Source organism: Nelusetta ayraudi, unplaced genomic scaffold (genome assembly GCF_046127955.1).
Source record: "Nelusetta ayraudi isolate G7.1 ecotype Tasmania unplaced genomic scaffold, CSIRO-AGI_Nayr_v1 ptg000013l, whole genome shotgun sequence".
Lineage (NCBI taxonomy): Eukaryota > Metazoa > Chordata > Actinopteri > Tetraodontiformes > Monacanthidae > Nelusetta > Nelusetta ayraudi.
The window spans coordinates 3,538,086-3,554,157 of NW_027466063.1; the positions used below are offsets into that span (position 1 = coordinate 3,538,086).

Consider the following 16,072-nt stretch of genomic DNA (forward strand, 5'->3'; position numbering starts at 1 on the left):
CAGTGAAGAGGAGGGAGACTCTTCCTCCACCATCACACTGCAGACCAGACGGATTGGGCTTATTTGAGTTACTTCACTCTGCAATATCGTTGTCAGCTTGTTTTTGTTTGTGTTGTTTAGTGGTGGAAAACATAGCTGTTTTTTGTTGTTTGTCTATTTTAAAAAAATAAAGTTTTGTTGATTTTCTTGTTTTTGTTTCCCCCCTCCCCCCCCAAAGTCCCCTCCCCTCGGGTCTCTTGCGCATGCAGTAGGAACAGAGTGCTGTGGCGGTTTGGTGGTCCTCGGTGGAGGGAGCAGACAGCAGTGATGCGCTCTGAATCACTCAGTGGGGCTCGTCTGTTTGAAAATCCATGGATCAACCTGTGCCCGCGCCTTCTCTCGAAGGCGGCAGAGTGTTTGGCTGTGAACGTGACCTGTTGCAGCCGAGGGCTGTAGCGCTGGAGAGAGGACGCGGCGCGCCAAAATGAGTCGCTATTAATCGCTTCGTGCACGTCGGCGGATGGTGACGCGAGCAGAAACTGAATTGCATCCTGGATTTGTGTACCTTTTTTTGTTTGTTTTTTTACGCATAGCGCACTTCAAGGACAGGGGATCCGCGTGCGTCTCTAACTGGGATTCACAAAGGAGCGACTTGGGGGGGAAATGCGTGAATGTGAATATACGTCTCTCTCTATTTTTTTTTTTTTCCCCCCCGAAGTTGACTATTGGTGAACCCTTTGATTCTCAAACTGATGGCGGACTGAGAGCGGCCAAAGTCGGTCCGTGACACCGAGCGCAGCACCGCGCCCCGCTTTTTCCCGGAGACTACAAACCTGCCTCTCCGTCTCCACTCTCACAGTGTACTCCCTCTCCGGGGTTTTCCCCCCTTTTCTTTCCTTCTTTTGGTTTTGCTTTTCCGACAGGATGGCCCGCTTCGGGGACGACATGCCGGGCTTGTTGAGTTCGGGGGACGGAGGGTCCGAGCGCAACCGGAACCGCGACGGGGCTGCCGTGTCCACAGGTGGCATCTCCCCAGCCTTCAAGCAGACCAAAGCGCAGCGTGCTCGCACCATGGCCTTGTACAACCCCATACCGGTCAGGGAGAACTGCTTCACCGTCAACAGGTCCCTCTTCATTTTCGGCGAGGACAACGTAGTCAGGAAGTACGCCAAGAAAATCACTGAGTGGCCATATCCTTTCAGGTTGTTTGCCGCGGAGGGTCAAGAGACGGTGAGACGTGCACGAAATAACACACCCACGCATGGGGTCGATCTGCATCAACACAAAAATAAACACATGCCCGTAAATGTTTTTTTTTTTTTTTCCATGAAGCATCTGCGGCCGCATTGTGCGAGGGTACTTAGTTTCAGCACCATGGACAGCACACACAGCGACGTCAATTAGAAATTGAAGACAGGCACAGAGAAGTTCAGTGAGGCGGTGACACATGATAAAGTTAAAGTGGATCTGACTTCATTCAGTTGTACGATGCTGCATGCACGTTTATTTTATTTTTTTTATTGTGTACGTATATATATATATATATGTATATATATATATATAATTATTATTATTATTATTATTATTGTTTATTTTATTTTATTTTTTATCCCAGAATCCAGTAGAGCAGCCGGTATGTAAACTCTATAGAGCCTTATTGGTCCTGGTAAAGGGACAAAGACAAGTATGTCTTCACCAGGAACAAACATGTGGTTAGCTGTGGTTTCACTGACCCAGAGATGATTGATTCCCCCTGTGACATCGTGAAGGTGTGGTTTCTCAGACATACTAAAGACGTATATTATTGTTAGAAAAGTGAAGTTAAATTTGACATTTTAACAAAATGTGTTCTGCATTTATCAATAATGTTTAACAGTAATGCAGAGACACGTGCAGTTTAATAGTGATTGACAGCAGTCCCTCTATAGGGACAGGAGAGGCTATAGAGCGGGGGGCCAACCCCTCCATAGAATGTGGATTTGAGAGCCCTATAGCACACTGAATCTGCTCTGTCAACAAGAGGTCATGTGGATCTGCTGTGGACATACTAGCTCTCCTTCCTGACAAGTTCTGTACAACCTGTGATGTTAAACCTAACATTACAACAGAAGTACCATCCTGAGCAAATTCATCAACTGCTTGGTTAACATGTAATCTTCAAACATGCTCAGCACTCATTTTTTTCTCCCTCAATTTCATTGCAAAAGTAGGCATCTGTCTTGACGTCGAGAAACCATCAGTGGTTTTTCTCTGCTTTTTCGTTCTATATTGTGGCCAGCTGGCAGATTCACCACAATTGAAACCTGATCAACCCCAGTTTTCTGTGTATGTTATTGGCTGGTGAATACTGCGATCAGATTTCTAGTAGCTCCTCATCCAAAAATCCATTAACTCCGTGAACTGCTAGTGCATTAATATTTACATAGCTTCTTTGTCAAACTTTATGACTCATTATTCTATAGCTGAAAGGGTAGTGACAACATCATGTCCCCTGCCTGCTGCCGAGGAGGCCAGCCGCACGCAAACGTCCCCTCACTTGTGTGTTTGTGCTGCTGCTGCTTCTGTTGTGCATCTCACCAGGTGCCTGGGCCAGGTGTGGTCTCTTCACAGCCATTGTTTAGTTCCATTCAAGAGCGTCATGACTGGCTGGGCCACCGCTGGTTTTAAAACCCCCGCAAATAGAATGATGTCTATTGCCGGCCGACCGACCAGGCGCCTATTGTTGTTGTTTCATAGTTTGCCCACCCATTGATGCGGTCAGAAAATAGAAAAGGGGATGCGTTTCAGTCAACAGCTGTGGAAACGGGGCTGAGGCCCCCCTGTGAACAGATATTTTTAGTGGAAAACACAACTAGGCCGGTCCTGCAGTTTGACATATAGAATAAGACAGTTTACCTTAAGCAGCAGTTGCAGCATTTGCTGCATTGACCAAGAAGGAAGCGAGTCAGACTGAACCACCTCCAGGTTAATGTGCAGTTATGGTGGGGGCATCTCATTACAACTAATGGACTCTTCTGTATCTGATTAAGAGACATTAACAGGAATTGTACGTAATAATGTCTGATCGCCACGTCGTATGGTATTACAGCAAGTCGTTATTCATTCGGTTATGCTGCCTTTTATTGTTTGCTAATATTATTTTGATTAAAGTGATGCCGAGCTGAGTGTTGCTCTGTTTCGATCCCATGTCCCGCTGTTGCTGTCAGCGGCTCTCTGTTCAGTGCGCATTGTGCAAATCCTAACACCCATGCACAGTATAGAAAGCAAAAGAGTGACGTTCACTGTTATTTTCAGGAGAATGTCCAGCTATCATAGAAAAATATTTTTTTGACTAATGTCTAATTATACATTTAGATGGTTTAATTTTTTTGTATGTTACCTCAAGTGGACATGGCTTTCTTTCTGATTGCACCTTTTTCTTTTTTTTTTTAAATAGTATGAGCCTTGTACACATGCTGACCTTTGAGCAATGTTATTCTGATCTTAAACGATCCCAACTCCATGCAATTTGTGTTCCATTTTATCAAACAGCATTAATGTTACACACTGGACCTTTACAGTCCTTTGTAGAGGTGAAAAATCACCTTGAATTGTGTCCGCTGCTTGCCAAAGCTATCATCTTGATTCTTCTCTTAGTCGGCGGGGGAGATAATTTGGTGCAGACACAAGTTTAAACACACATTAAGGATCTCAGCAGTGCATCACAAAAGGTTGTCTGTGCATTTGGAGCTCCCGACTGTCACTGCGAGAGGCTCCTTTTGCTGAGTGCCAAATAACTTTTTGTTATTTGTTAATAATACGCTTTTGCTTCGTCTCTGAGCTGCATATAAGTAAATGTAAGTGCATTTCCTAAGTCACAAGTCTCTTCCTGCTGGAGGGTCAGGTGGCAAAACGTGCCTGTCGGTGTTAGAGAGCGAATGAGAGAATTAGATTGTCAGCCGACCTGCCTGTGGCTGCAGTCGATGCAGAGGCCTAGCGGGGAAGAGGCAGGGCTAATTAGCCCCACGGCCTGAGTAGAGCGAGGCGGGCCGGGTGAGGAGTGGCAGCTGCTCCTCCTGTCTGATCCCCACTGGGCTCCCCTGTGGCGGGAAGTTACCCATTGAGAAGGTATACCTGTGAATAATTGATTTGTGGATTTAATAGTTTGTTTCATCAGAGCACACGGAAAAGACCTCACGCTTGCCGGTCGTCAGACTTTACGCTGTGACGGGTAAACCAGATATTTTGTTTGTTTGGTTGGTGTTATTGAAACAAGACAAGACAACCAGACTTTTATCTAACCGTTTTCTTTCTTCTTCTTTAAAAAAACACATTTCTCATTCCAAGATCTTTAACATCTTTAACAGCAAATTCTATGCCTGCTCATGTCTCATTTTGATTTCACTCATCTAAATGAAAAATGGAAATATAGCAAAGCTGATTCCAACTTTTTCCAGCTTTTTCATATTATGACACTACACTGACCCCCTCAAAAAAATTAGCTTGTGTTGTATTCAGTTCCAGTCCACAGCTCTGCCCTATATACAGTATTTCTACCAGGGGGCTGTGCGGTGTGTTAGAGCAGTATGAGGTTCTGTGGTAACACAGGATACACAGGTTACTCTCAGGGCAAACTGAGCTATAGCTGCATTTATCCTCGCCTCCAACTGACCATTGAGGTGTGGGGCTATTGTGGAATTTGAGACGTTTGATGCAGTCCGCTGAATTGGATCGCAGGCTCCGCCTTTTATCTTGTCGATTCCAATAACGGCACAGATTGAGTCCTTAATAATGTGAGTCTTAAATGTATCTGTGTTTCCATTCCTCTGGCTTAAACAGCTTTCATTATACTCCCGACACCGATGACACACTGGCTTAACTCATAGTTAGCGCACTCGATGTCATTCTTCACCCTATAACACATGTACACACACGCAGGCGCGCACACACACACACACGCACACGCACACGCACACACACACACACACACACACACACATGCAAGCGACTGATAATTCAGAGATTTCCAATAATGTCTGTGGCTCAGATGTCTGTGAGTCATTTTGATTTTCACCTCGATGTAATAATAATCACAGGGGTTTTGGATCCAATCTGGGTTCATGTGTATTCGCAGACGCGCACAGCCTCACTCTTGGGCTCCAAATCTATTTTTACGCGCATGCTTGAGGAATCGAGGCAGAGGGCCAGCGTCACTGTGACTCACAGGATTGCTCACGAGATAGACGATCCGTGATCGCTGTGTCGCATACAGACACAGACACTAACACACACACACACACACACACACACACACACACACACACACACAAGAAGAGCTCGCAGCACAGAGTGGATTATGTTTAAAGACACTTGTTGAATATGTTAGTTGCACTGCACTCAACTGAAACGACCAAAACGGTTCAATGTGTTTAAAGTTTGAGATCGTTTACCCTCAGATTCTTGAGAATCTTATACCAAACACTGTAGAGGTCCCATTGACAGATCCAGTTTAATATTTTAACTCACAAGTGGAAAAAAAAAAAGCTAAATGTCCTGTAAAGTCCCACTTTGTGATCTAATCATCATTCACTCATCAGTCATCACACGGACTTAAGATTTTTTTTTAAGTAATAAGACAATTGTAAAGTAATCATTACACTATTGTCATTCATATCAATGTTTATATCATATCATATTATATGCGTTTCTTATTCTGAGACACAATAGGTATTATGTTCCACTTTCTACGCACAAAAAGAAATATTGACATCTATTACAAAGTCATTGCCTTACAGTTACATATTCTGATCTCATCATAGTGTGTGTGTGTGTGTGTGTGTGTGTGTGTGTGTGTGTGTGTGTGTGTGTATGTGTGTGTGTGTGTGTGTGTGTGTGTCTGGCCTGCCTATGAATGCTTGTCTGCATGTGTCCGGCATTGACTTTTGGCTTGAAGAGGGGCCTGTTGCCGTGGATACCTCTGTCTTCTCTTCCTTTCCTCCCCCTTCTTACCTCACTCTCTCCCTCTCTCGCTCCCTCTCTCTGTCCCTCCCTCCGTCTCTCTCCCTTCACCCCTCCCACACGCCAACTCTTTCCTGTTTTGTCCTGTGTGTTTGGAGCGCTGGGTGTGGCCAGTGGCGATCGCCTCCGAGTGCTGCTGCTGTGGCTGAAATGATGCTGTTTTTTCGAATATAGATTTAACTATTTACAACCTGCAGTCACATAGTCCCTGATAATTCCTATGCTGTTCCTCCAAGTTAAAAAACAAAACAAAACCCTCAACAATTAACTAAATGAAGTCAATGAGTACATTTGCAGCTTTGTTTAAGTCTGACTTGGCTGGTGGGAGTAACAGCGTGTTTGGCCTGTTTAGCTTCTCGCTGCTCACTTGTCCCTGAGTAACCCTGCGGGTTGCAGCTGCCAGCGCAACATCAATCTCAGCTTTATTTGGTCTCATTGCTTCTTCTTCTTCTTCCTTCTTCTTCTTCCTCCTCCTCCTTCTGCTCCCGCCGCTGCTCACCCACTGGTTTCACAAGACTCCACGCAGGCATCATCTCCTCCTCCTGCACTGATCAGCCTCCACCCTTCTTATCACTTTCTCCAGCGTCCTTCTCTCCTGTTATCTCTGCCTCCTTGCTCTCCCTCTACATCTCCGCGCTGCGGATTTAAGCTCCCTGGCTTCCTACTCTTCTGCACGCACATAGCCGGCAGCAGGGAGGGCGAGGGTGGCGCCCACACACACCATTTTAGAGAAAGAGCACGACTGCCGCTTCGCTCAACCTCTGTGCCGTCAGAGTTGAACCGACAACTGGTGCCGACTCCCGCAGGACTGACCCTGTTTCTGACACCGAGTCTCTGGCCCACTCGTTGATCATCCATCTGGTGTGTGTGTGTCAGTGTGTCAGCTGACCCCAGAAAAGGTACAGCCGGCCCCGTCTGGTTGTGTTCGCAGCCTCAGGACTGCTAACATGCCTGGTTAATTCTGTTTCATACAGAGGGGACCGAGTATTAGCCTGCCTCTCTACGCTTACATGACACTGTAATTGCAGGGCTGTTGGGACTGATTTAGTGTGATTAACTCAACCCCTCCCCAACTCTGTATCTGAATCTTTTCTATTCATAGCACGCACAGGCAAACTGCGCCTCGCAAGGGCTGGTAGTTGGTTTACCTTTATGGCACTCTGCACGTTTGTTGTCGTTGTGTTGCTACGAGGGGGTCAAATCCTACTTTACAGTGACCTAGAAACCTGTTTGGTGCTTCCTCTTTTTCCTGGCTGCCTACTTTTATGTAAACCTTACGTGTGGGATGACCAGAAGCGAGGAATCAACGGCATCTGGTTAAACACTGGAAATCGGGGGGTGAAAAAGACAAAGCTGCCTCATTAAAGCGGGTAGCAAGCAAAAGTGTCAGGCAACAAAAGAGGGAGCACTGTAGAATACTAAACACACACTCGAGGAGCCATTGCGGTACAGGACATCTGAAGGAAAAGATGCAGAAGCAGGACAGAATTACACACTGTAATTTCATTGAGGGGGGATAAATGAGGGAACACGGTGACACTCATTTAGTTCAATTTGCTTTTATAATTAATAGCTGATCGTAGCGGGTGATGGGGGGGGGGGCTCATTTTTTTAAGCAAGACTTGCCAAGTGAAGCATGAAGGAGCCTTGGAAGTAACCAAGGTGAAGATGCTTTGAAGCCAGAAGTTCACAGTGAGAAAGTGAAGAGAAATATATAGGAGTGGCTGAAACACATAAGTGGATTAGAGTCATGGCAAAAAGTGATTCATTAGATAAATTAGGGAGGTAAAGCTGATATAGGTGATATGTAGGTGAAAAGAGGCGAAAAGGTGTTTATATCATATATATCAAGTTTAGGTGTCAGAAAACACTGCATGTCAGCCTTTGGATCAGTTGAAAGTCCCTTAACTTCAACCTCCCACTCCGTTCGAGTACATGATCCTCACCACCATCATCGCCAACTGCATCGTCTTGGCCCTGGAGCAGCACCTTCCCGGAGAAGACAAAACGCCCATGTCCAAGAGACTGGTGAGACTCGCCTGCCCGGAGACGCCTCTGTGGTCAGACCCTCACTCTCACTGGCCAGTGGCTCAGACTCGGTCTCTTGATGTGTGTGCAGGAGAAGACGGAGCCCTACTTCATCGGAATGTTCTGTTTCGAGGCCGGGATAAAGATCATTGCACTGGGCTTCGTGTTCCATAAAGGATCCTACCTCAGGAACGGTTGGAACGTCATGGACTTTATTGTGGTCCTTAGCGGGTGAGTAAAATTGTGTGTGTGTGTATGTGTGTGTGTTCTGAGGTTCTGAGGTGTGCCGAGGTTCTGATTCCACCTTTCACCCGATGCAGAATTAATTTGACACGATACATCTGCAGACGTCTTTGCTTATATGCTCATTGGAATGGACGTCTCTCTGTTTACAGCTGGTTTGAGAGGAAAGTTTTAATTAAGTTTTGCCGATTAGGTGCAATTGGAGACAGATTGGGGAACAATTAGAGAACTTCGAACTCCATCTTCCTGTTGTCACGGCCAAGCTGAAGCGTGAAGATAACTTTTATTTCATCCCTTCATTCATTTCAATCTTAATTTGAATTTTAAACTGTCACCCCATCATTCTGTAAAGATCCTGGCCCTGTTGCAATAGCAGTTGGACCTGCAATGTCGTTGACAGGCTTTCAACGCAAAATGAAGCTGTTGCATATTGTTGCCAGGGCTCCGTAACTTGTCATCCATCACTTTGACTCTGTGCACACACACACACAAACATCATTCACCAGGGCAGCTTCCAGGTTTATCAGCTTGTCTTTCCTGCGGTGGGACATCAAACAGGCTGTTTTTAGCTGCTCGCAGCCTCTCAAAGGAGGTCTGCACCTCGCCACCGGAGCAGGGAAATGTTTACGGTTTGGAGAGGCGGAGGCTGATGAGGTTGGATTAACCCCAGCACCTCTCTCTTTTGTACGACGGCGGACGCACGGCGCTCACGTGAGCGCTGATGTAATATTAATCATTTCAGAGCGCCGTAACTACAAAGAGCGTTCTTAGAGAATTCTACATGATTTTTTTTTCTTTAATTATTGATGAGCCGAACTGGGTTCGGTAACGATCCTCCTCTCGCTGCAGGAGAGAGGAAGGATGCAGGGCTGGCAGGAACAGAGAGGAAGGCAGGGAAAGTCATGTGTTTACCCTGTTGCTCAGCCGAAGTCTGACGGAAATTGAGGCTTCCAACTCTGGTGGACGGGTTTGAAATAAGATTGTCCACAGCAGGGTAAAAAGGGAGCAAGGCCTGTCAGGGTGGGCACATGGAATTCATTCTGAGTCCTCAAGAGATAAGTGCACATCCTAATACAAATGGCTTAATGATAAAGAGGAAGTTTTGTAAGTCATGTAAAAAAAATAAAAAAAAAACAGCTATTGACCTTCTTTTCATTTTATCTTCAGTGCATTGACCTGACAGTTTTTGACGGTGATTTAAAGAGGAGCTCTTGATACGGAGGTAATAGACCTCCTGGTTTAATTTTATTAATATTCATGGTAATAAAGGGAGCCACAGACAGAGCCCTCTCCAAATTATAATTCTAGCCACAGAGAAAAAATTAAAATTAATCAAATAGCTCTCACCTTTTTTTTCTCCCCCCCAAATGTCTGGCTGGAAGCACACGGAATGCACACACACCCAGCCAGAGCCCGCCGCTAGAGACCCCTTTATTAGAGAGCTAATGAAGGCATAAAAATTATATCGGACGAGTCACCTGTGCCGTTGATCAGGCCATAATTAAAGAGGCCTCCCAAGGCCAAAAACATCCAAAGACATGGAAAGAAACACCTGACTTATTATTCATAAACATCGCTAATTAGCTTCATTAGCACAAATAGACGTGTTTGTGCTTTCAGTCATTTGTTAGAGCACCTGTTTGTTAAGCCCTTCATTAAATTAATGGAGAACCACTTACCTGGGTCCTAGGAACTCGGTCCTGAAATCTCCCTCCATCAATTGGCAACAGTGAGAAGCACTTTATGCCTCATTTTAGTCTAGTTTGATTTAATTCAATTCAGCACATTTCACCTGCAGTTCACTTCTAAAATCACCCACATTGTGTTCAGCTTTTTTGTTTGTTTTTGCCAAAGACCGCATCAGTAACACGGTTTTAGCTCAGCTGTGGAATTATTTCCATGTCAAGGATTAAAAAAAAAAAAAAAAAAACGTGCCTGAGCTATAACAACAAAGCCAGCGACCCTGACTCACCCGTCGATATTTGTGTGAACGTGTGTAATTACAGCATCACTTGCTCGTGGTGTGGATGCCGGAAGGCCATGATTACCTCTGCGGGCTGCCTCGGTGTTTCAAGATTGTCCGTATTACACCGAGAGGATGAGTGGGAGTGAGGTCTGAAAAGCTGGATGGCACCAGTTGTCGCGGTTCATTATGGGGTGGCAGTCGAGGTTGCGCTGTGATTCAGCGTCTGCGACTTTTCTGGAGCCGTCGCAGTGACGGGAGTGGCGCGGCAGCCGCGGCCGGAAAGGAGCAGAGAGGGACGAGGCTGGGGACAATGAGAAGGATGCCTTCAGGCGCAGTCCAACGGGCTAATTGGCACCTTCCTTGGCAGCCGGCTCGCTAGCCGAGCCCGCCATTAGACCAACACCGGTTGGCAGCGGGCGACGCCCACCTCAAGGAGCAGTGTCACTGCTGCCACACACTTTGTGGTTAAAGAGACACAACAGTGGCAGTGTTAGGTTGTGCAGGCAAAATCCAGCGCCGTGTCGTCAATGCTTTTTTTCCATGATTCAAGATTCATGAACTTTATCTGTCATATGCTCATGCTGGATGTGCAGTGAAATGACAAAAGTGGCAATACGAGTGCACAAACGGCAAAAACAACTTTCACCGTAAAGAAAGAAAGAGCAGCAAGAACAATCTTAAATAACACTGTATACAACCTTTTTGTGAAATACAAAAAAGCACACCATTGTAAACGATCATAAAGTCAAAAGTCTAAAAGTATCTACTATTATTCATTATGCATGAATTCACTGCACCGCATGTCCCTTGAACTGATAGTGAGCTCCCTGAAGTCCTTGAAGTCCACAGTACTTTACCTCTTTTGCTGTGCACCAAAACATACAGCTGGAAACAGTCAAGCTCAACGAGAGTAAAATATGATGTGTTTTTTTTTTTTGAAGATTTAGATATTTTTTATTATACATCATTTAAATGTCCTTTTTGCGTTTCTGACTGTTGCCTTATTGTGGTGGTGGTAACTGGTGGAGAAATGTGCATGTAGCACATTTCTGACACCTGGAGCAGCACTGAGTGAAGTGAAACGGAGGCAGCGTCGCTGTCCAAACAGGTGCCATCCATCTCCGTCCCTGTCAGTGTGTCTGACTTTTTCCTCTCTATCGCCGCTGCAAGTGGGGCCACAGAGAAAACTCGAAAGCCTGACATTGATCACATCACGTGTGATATCAGGCAGCGAGGCAAAACTTGGTGATCTTTCAACTAACACAACTTTATATTTTCCCTCATGTTTCCTTTTCACCTGAGACTGCTTTGTTTTTCTAGAAGAAGATGTTTTTTTTCCTCTTCTGCTATCCTGCTTCAAAGGGAGCAAAAACTACAACTTGGTTGATGTATCATTGTGTGTGTGTGCGCGTGCATGTGTGTGTTGTGTGTTTGTATGCGCATGTGCGGTGTGCCAGCCAAACGTGCTACTACTCGGTGTGTTTTAGCCAACAACACCGTCTGCCTGCTTGGCAGTCGCACACACCCACTCTCTTTTACTCACACACACACGCACACGCACACACACACACACACACACACACACACACATAGACACAAACACACGCATGCACGCACAGGACAGACCTGTCCTCTCCAATCTTATTTCCCATCTGCTGTCTGATCGATTGATGAGTTCAGACGCAGCAGGCGTGGACGTGTCCCCCTGAGCTGTTACTGTGGTGACTGAGGACCCCGACCCCAGGTCAGGCTGTCGAGGCTTCCAGCCCTGCTGCTCCCCTGGTCAATGGTTCCTCTCGCAGATAAAGACAAGGCAGACTCTCAAACTTTCACCTTGGCCTGGAGTCCATTTATAGAATTTGTAGAATTCTATAAATGGGGGGATGCTCTTTCTTTGTATGTCCACGTTTGTATGTTCGATGTTTGTTAACGCAAAACTGCAAAATAAAGTTAAAAGACAAGATAGACTTTCCTGCCTCCAGACGTGGGTTGTGCATTGGGCCTAATGTGCTCACAAGTTTTCTTTGAAAAGCCCCATAAAATACGTCAATGTCCTTTCTCTTCGCTTCCCCGCACCCTTGATTTCCAAGTCCTGCGCGCATGTGTCAGAATACGATGAGCATGACATCCCGAGAGGGCCAATCCGACTTGTGATCCTCAATTAAGTGGGCGCGCAGCTTCGTGGACAGTGACCGTCTCTTCTCCTCCCCCCTCCATCCTTCCTCCCTCCATCTGGTCGGAGAAGGCGAGTGGGCCGCCGAACAAAGCCGACGTGGAGGGTGTTTACGCAGTCCGCTCCTCCACCTGATCGGAAGAGATGAGTCGCTGCGCTGAGATGAAAGCGGCCCTGATGCGAGCTGGAACTTACATTGAAATTAAATTCAGTCAAATTAGGAGCGCAAGTTGGTCGAGGGTTGGGGCGGTGGTGGTGGAGGGGCGGGGGAGAGCGGAGAGGGGGCGATAACTGAAAGAGGGCTGTGCCAGGCTTCACTCGCGCACTTCCCCAAACTGGCAATTTCCCTTTGCAAATTGAATTTTGAGCAAGCAGCTGTTAGGTGAGAATTTAATTTATAGACAGACTGTGATGTTTGTACCAAATGTGCTCCAGTAAATGATTAAAATCCACTCCACAATGTCATATTTCCAAAATGACTAAAAAGAAAATAAAAAAAAAATCAAAGCTTTAATTTCCCAGCAGGGCCGTCACGTTTGAGGTCTTTTATTGTACTGTGTCCATTTTTTCCAGTTTATTTATTAATAAAAATTTCTGTTAAAATTAATTATTATAAAAAAAATATTCTACTCTCGATTTTAGCCATGTATGAAAAACAACAACGTTGAGGATATGCTGCTCCTTGCTGCATAGATCAGCCGCCCCTCCCCCTCCCACACACACACAGTTTTTCAGCGGTCTTCCTGGAACCTGAGGTGGGCTTAAGCTGAAAAAGCCTTGCACGTTGTGAGGCCTTGCCGAGTATTTATGGAGTTCCTCTAATAAGCGGCTAAACCGAATGGATGAGGATGCACAGGGGAGCAATGTTGTGTGCAGCAAACAGATAATTCAAGTCAGGAGATACCTCCAGGGTCCAATGCATTGTGCAGCGTGTGTGTTTACTTGTCATCGGGAGAAAATGAAATCACATAAGAGGGGAAAAATGTTTATGGCGTCCTTCTTATTTGGACTTGCGGTGCAGTCAACAAGATCGCTGCATAGCAACCGCCGATAAAAGATTACTCTCCTCAGCCCGACTCCCACCACCGAGACCAAGGGGCCCTGACACAGAGAGAAAATAGTATGCATAAAATACTGGGTGGCATTAAACTGCACAGGTGTGATGGTGCCTTTAGGGGAGGCGGGTTGTTATAGCGCCACAACAATCTGGTTGCCGAGCAAATGGTGTCATCTAAGGTTCTTGCCGTCATTCATCCGCGCCCATCTATCGTTTTTGCCGCAGGCACCCAGAGACGATTTGAAAACCTTGGTCAGCATTACGGATGATAAGAGTCGGTGGAAGGATTTTTCATCTGAGGGAACAGGATTTTGTTTTGTGTCAATGCAGAGTCGGTGCTGAAGCAGCTTTTTGAGCGACTCTGATGTCACCGTTGAACCCTCGCCAGAGAGCAGCGTGCCGCATTTGGCTTTTGCCGTCCACAGGAGACAAACCAGAGCTTCAAGCCAAAAAAAAAAAAGAAAAATGAGAAATTTTCCCGCTTTATCGCTGCTAGATGCCAATGTAAATTAGTGCAATGTACCCCTGATTTTTATTATTTCCATTACTCACATCTCAACATTGTCCATTGACCTGAATACTTTATAATGTTTTTTTGGAAGGAAAGCTTTACTAACCATTTGCTTCTTTCAATCAGCTGTGTTTCTGCCATAAAAAGTATTTAAGGGTGTTATAAAAAGATATAGGTCACCTAAAATTGCACTGTGTCAGTGGAGGCTCTGTTGACGTTTTATAACCAAAGCAGCTATTATGGGGTTTCACAGAATAGTTTAGGACAACAACATGGTCAGAATGGTTTAAAGATCTTCGTTCCCAGATTCATATTTGCAAATTGACGGTTGTAGCCATAGAATGAGGAGGCATTTCAGAAAATACCTATTTTTGCTTTTGTTTGAAGTGTACCGACGAGAAAATATTTGTCCCCAAATGCCTAAGAAATATGGAAAACGGAGTGAAAGTCATGAATAGTGGAAATGAGGTCTGAAATGAGATTTAGCCCACACAGCCTTTTTTTTGTTTTTTTGTTCCTCATCTTGAGCGAGTATTCATTTATGTGTTTGTTTGCTCGTTAGGCTGCTTTCGTATTGGCATTGAGTGGAATTCTTTCCCTCACTCTTATTAAATTTAGGGGGGGAACTATCCCTTTAAGGCAACATTGTCTTTCTCTGTCTCTCTGTCTCTCTGCCCCTCTTTCCTCTCTCACTCCTTCCACGTCCCCCCACCTCTCTCTTTCTCTCTCCCTCTCTCTCTCCCACCCACCATCTCCCTCCAAACAGATGGCTAATAAATCACTCGCCCAAATCAAACGTTCATTCCAGCCAAAGAGCAAACATTTAGCTCGCTGACGCGTAAACCAATACGATCTTGATACCTCGAGCTGGGACACTGTCTGCAATGTCTTTGAGTATCGGAGTGGGCTGTTCAGTGTGTGTGTGTGTGTGTGTGTGTGTGTGTGTGTGTTTCAGAGGAAAAGCGGGGGTAAAAAAAGGACCAGTTGGGGAGGTAAACATGAGAGAGAGCTCTGCCGGGGGCGGAGAGGTTTATATTAACCAAACCATTCGGCGCTGAGCCGTAGGAGTTGCTCCACACAATCCCTTATTCCGTCAAGACAATCCGCTGCACATATGCCACCCACTGCACTGTGGGCCACCTTCTATTAATTCATCGTCTTGCAGAATCGCAGCTCTCTCTAAAGTGGGACTGCAAGATTTGGTAAGATCCATCCTACTGGGTCAAACTGCAGCGAGCGCTCGTGTAGGTGCAAAACTTTTCTCCGATACAGTGTGGGGCAGGAGCAGCAGCGTGATTCACGCACAGGGTACTTAAAATGCAAACAGACACGCCGACCTAACGTGTCATATTTCACATCAGTGCAGTGCACTACAAACGGAAGATCACGGCTTCACTTTCTTAATCTTTTATTATTTCTCAATAATTTTGTATTAATTTCCATTTTAGTGATTTCTTTTTTACGACCCAATTTGTTATTTGAAAAAACCTCTGTCATAGATAATCCAAAGTATACCGAGTACAGCAGAGTACAGTCTAAAGCAAGATAGGGTGCAATAAGAGTTCTAAAGCAAGATAGGGTGCAATAAGAGTTCTGCCAGCGAATATGTGTTTTTCAAAAGGTTAAGATAAAAAGTAAAAAGAAAAGAAAGGTACAAAAAACTGTTATCAAAACTACTATTCTCTGGAGCTTCCACTAACTTCTATTTGACTCCTTTTACGCAGTGTTTCTGGTTTATTTGCAAGCAGGTTGGAAGAGATGGAGAGTGAAAGTGTGATGTGCTACAAAAAGGCATATAAGGCAGAGCAGAGATATCATATATTTAAGAGACAAAGAGTGGCAGTCTGAAGAAAAGACAGGAGGCTGAGCTGGAGGTAGCAGGAATCCAAAGGTTGAGCTTCTCTGTGGGACTTACCAGGATGGAAAGATGCTGTGGGGAAGACGACAGAGAGGTTGGACTAAAACAGTTTGGTCGTGTACAGAGGAGGGATAGTGAATATGTCTGAGGTTTGTCCTCACAAGACTATACAGAAAATAAGGCTTGATGAAAAATAGACCCTCAAATTTTAAGTTTGCCCTTACCCATGATTGTGTGATTCGTGTGAGTTCCTGTGCTCT

At 45.3% G+C, this 16,072-nt stretch overlaps 1 protein-coding gene across 1 annotated transcript in view; it reads left to right on the plus strand.

Moving 5' to 3' along the window:
- The first annotated feature begins 228 nt into the window (after positions 1 to 228).
- Positions 229 to 16,072, plus strand: part of LOC142886006 (voltage-dependent R-type calcium channel subunit alpha-1E-like) — a 51,562-nt gene continuing 35,718 nt past the window's right edge. Inside the window, exons 1-3 of the mRNA XM_076022885.1 lie at positions 229 to 1,169; positions 7,899 to 8,004; positions 8,096 to 8,235. Coding sequence (XP_075879000.1) covers positions 904 to 1,169; positions 7,899 to 8,004; positions 8,096 to 8,235 — 512 coding nt within the window. The 5' untranslated portion in view covers positions 229 to 903. The remainder of the gene's footprint in view (positions 1,170 to 7,898; positions 8,005 to 8,095; positions 8,236 to 16,072) is intronic.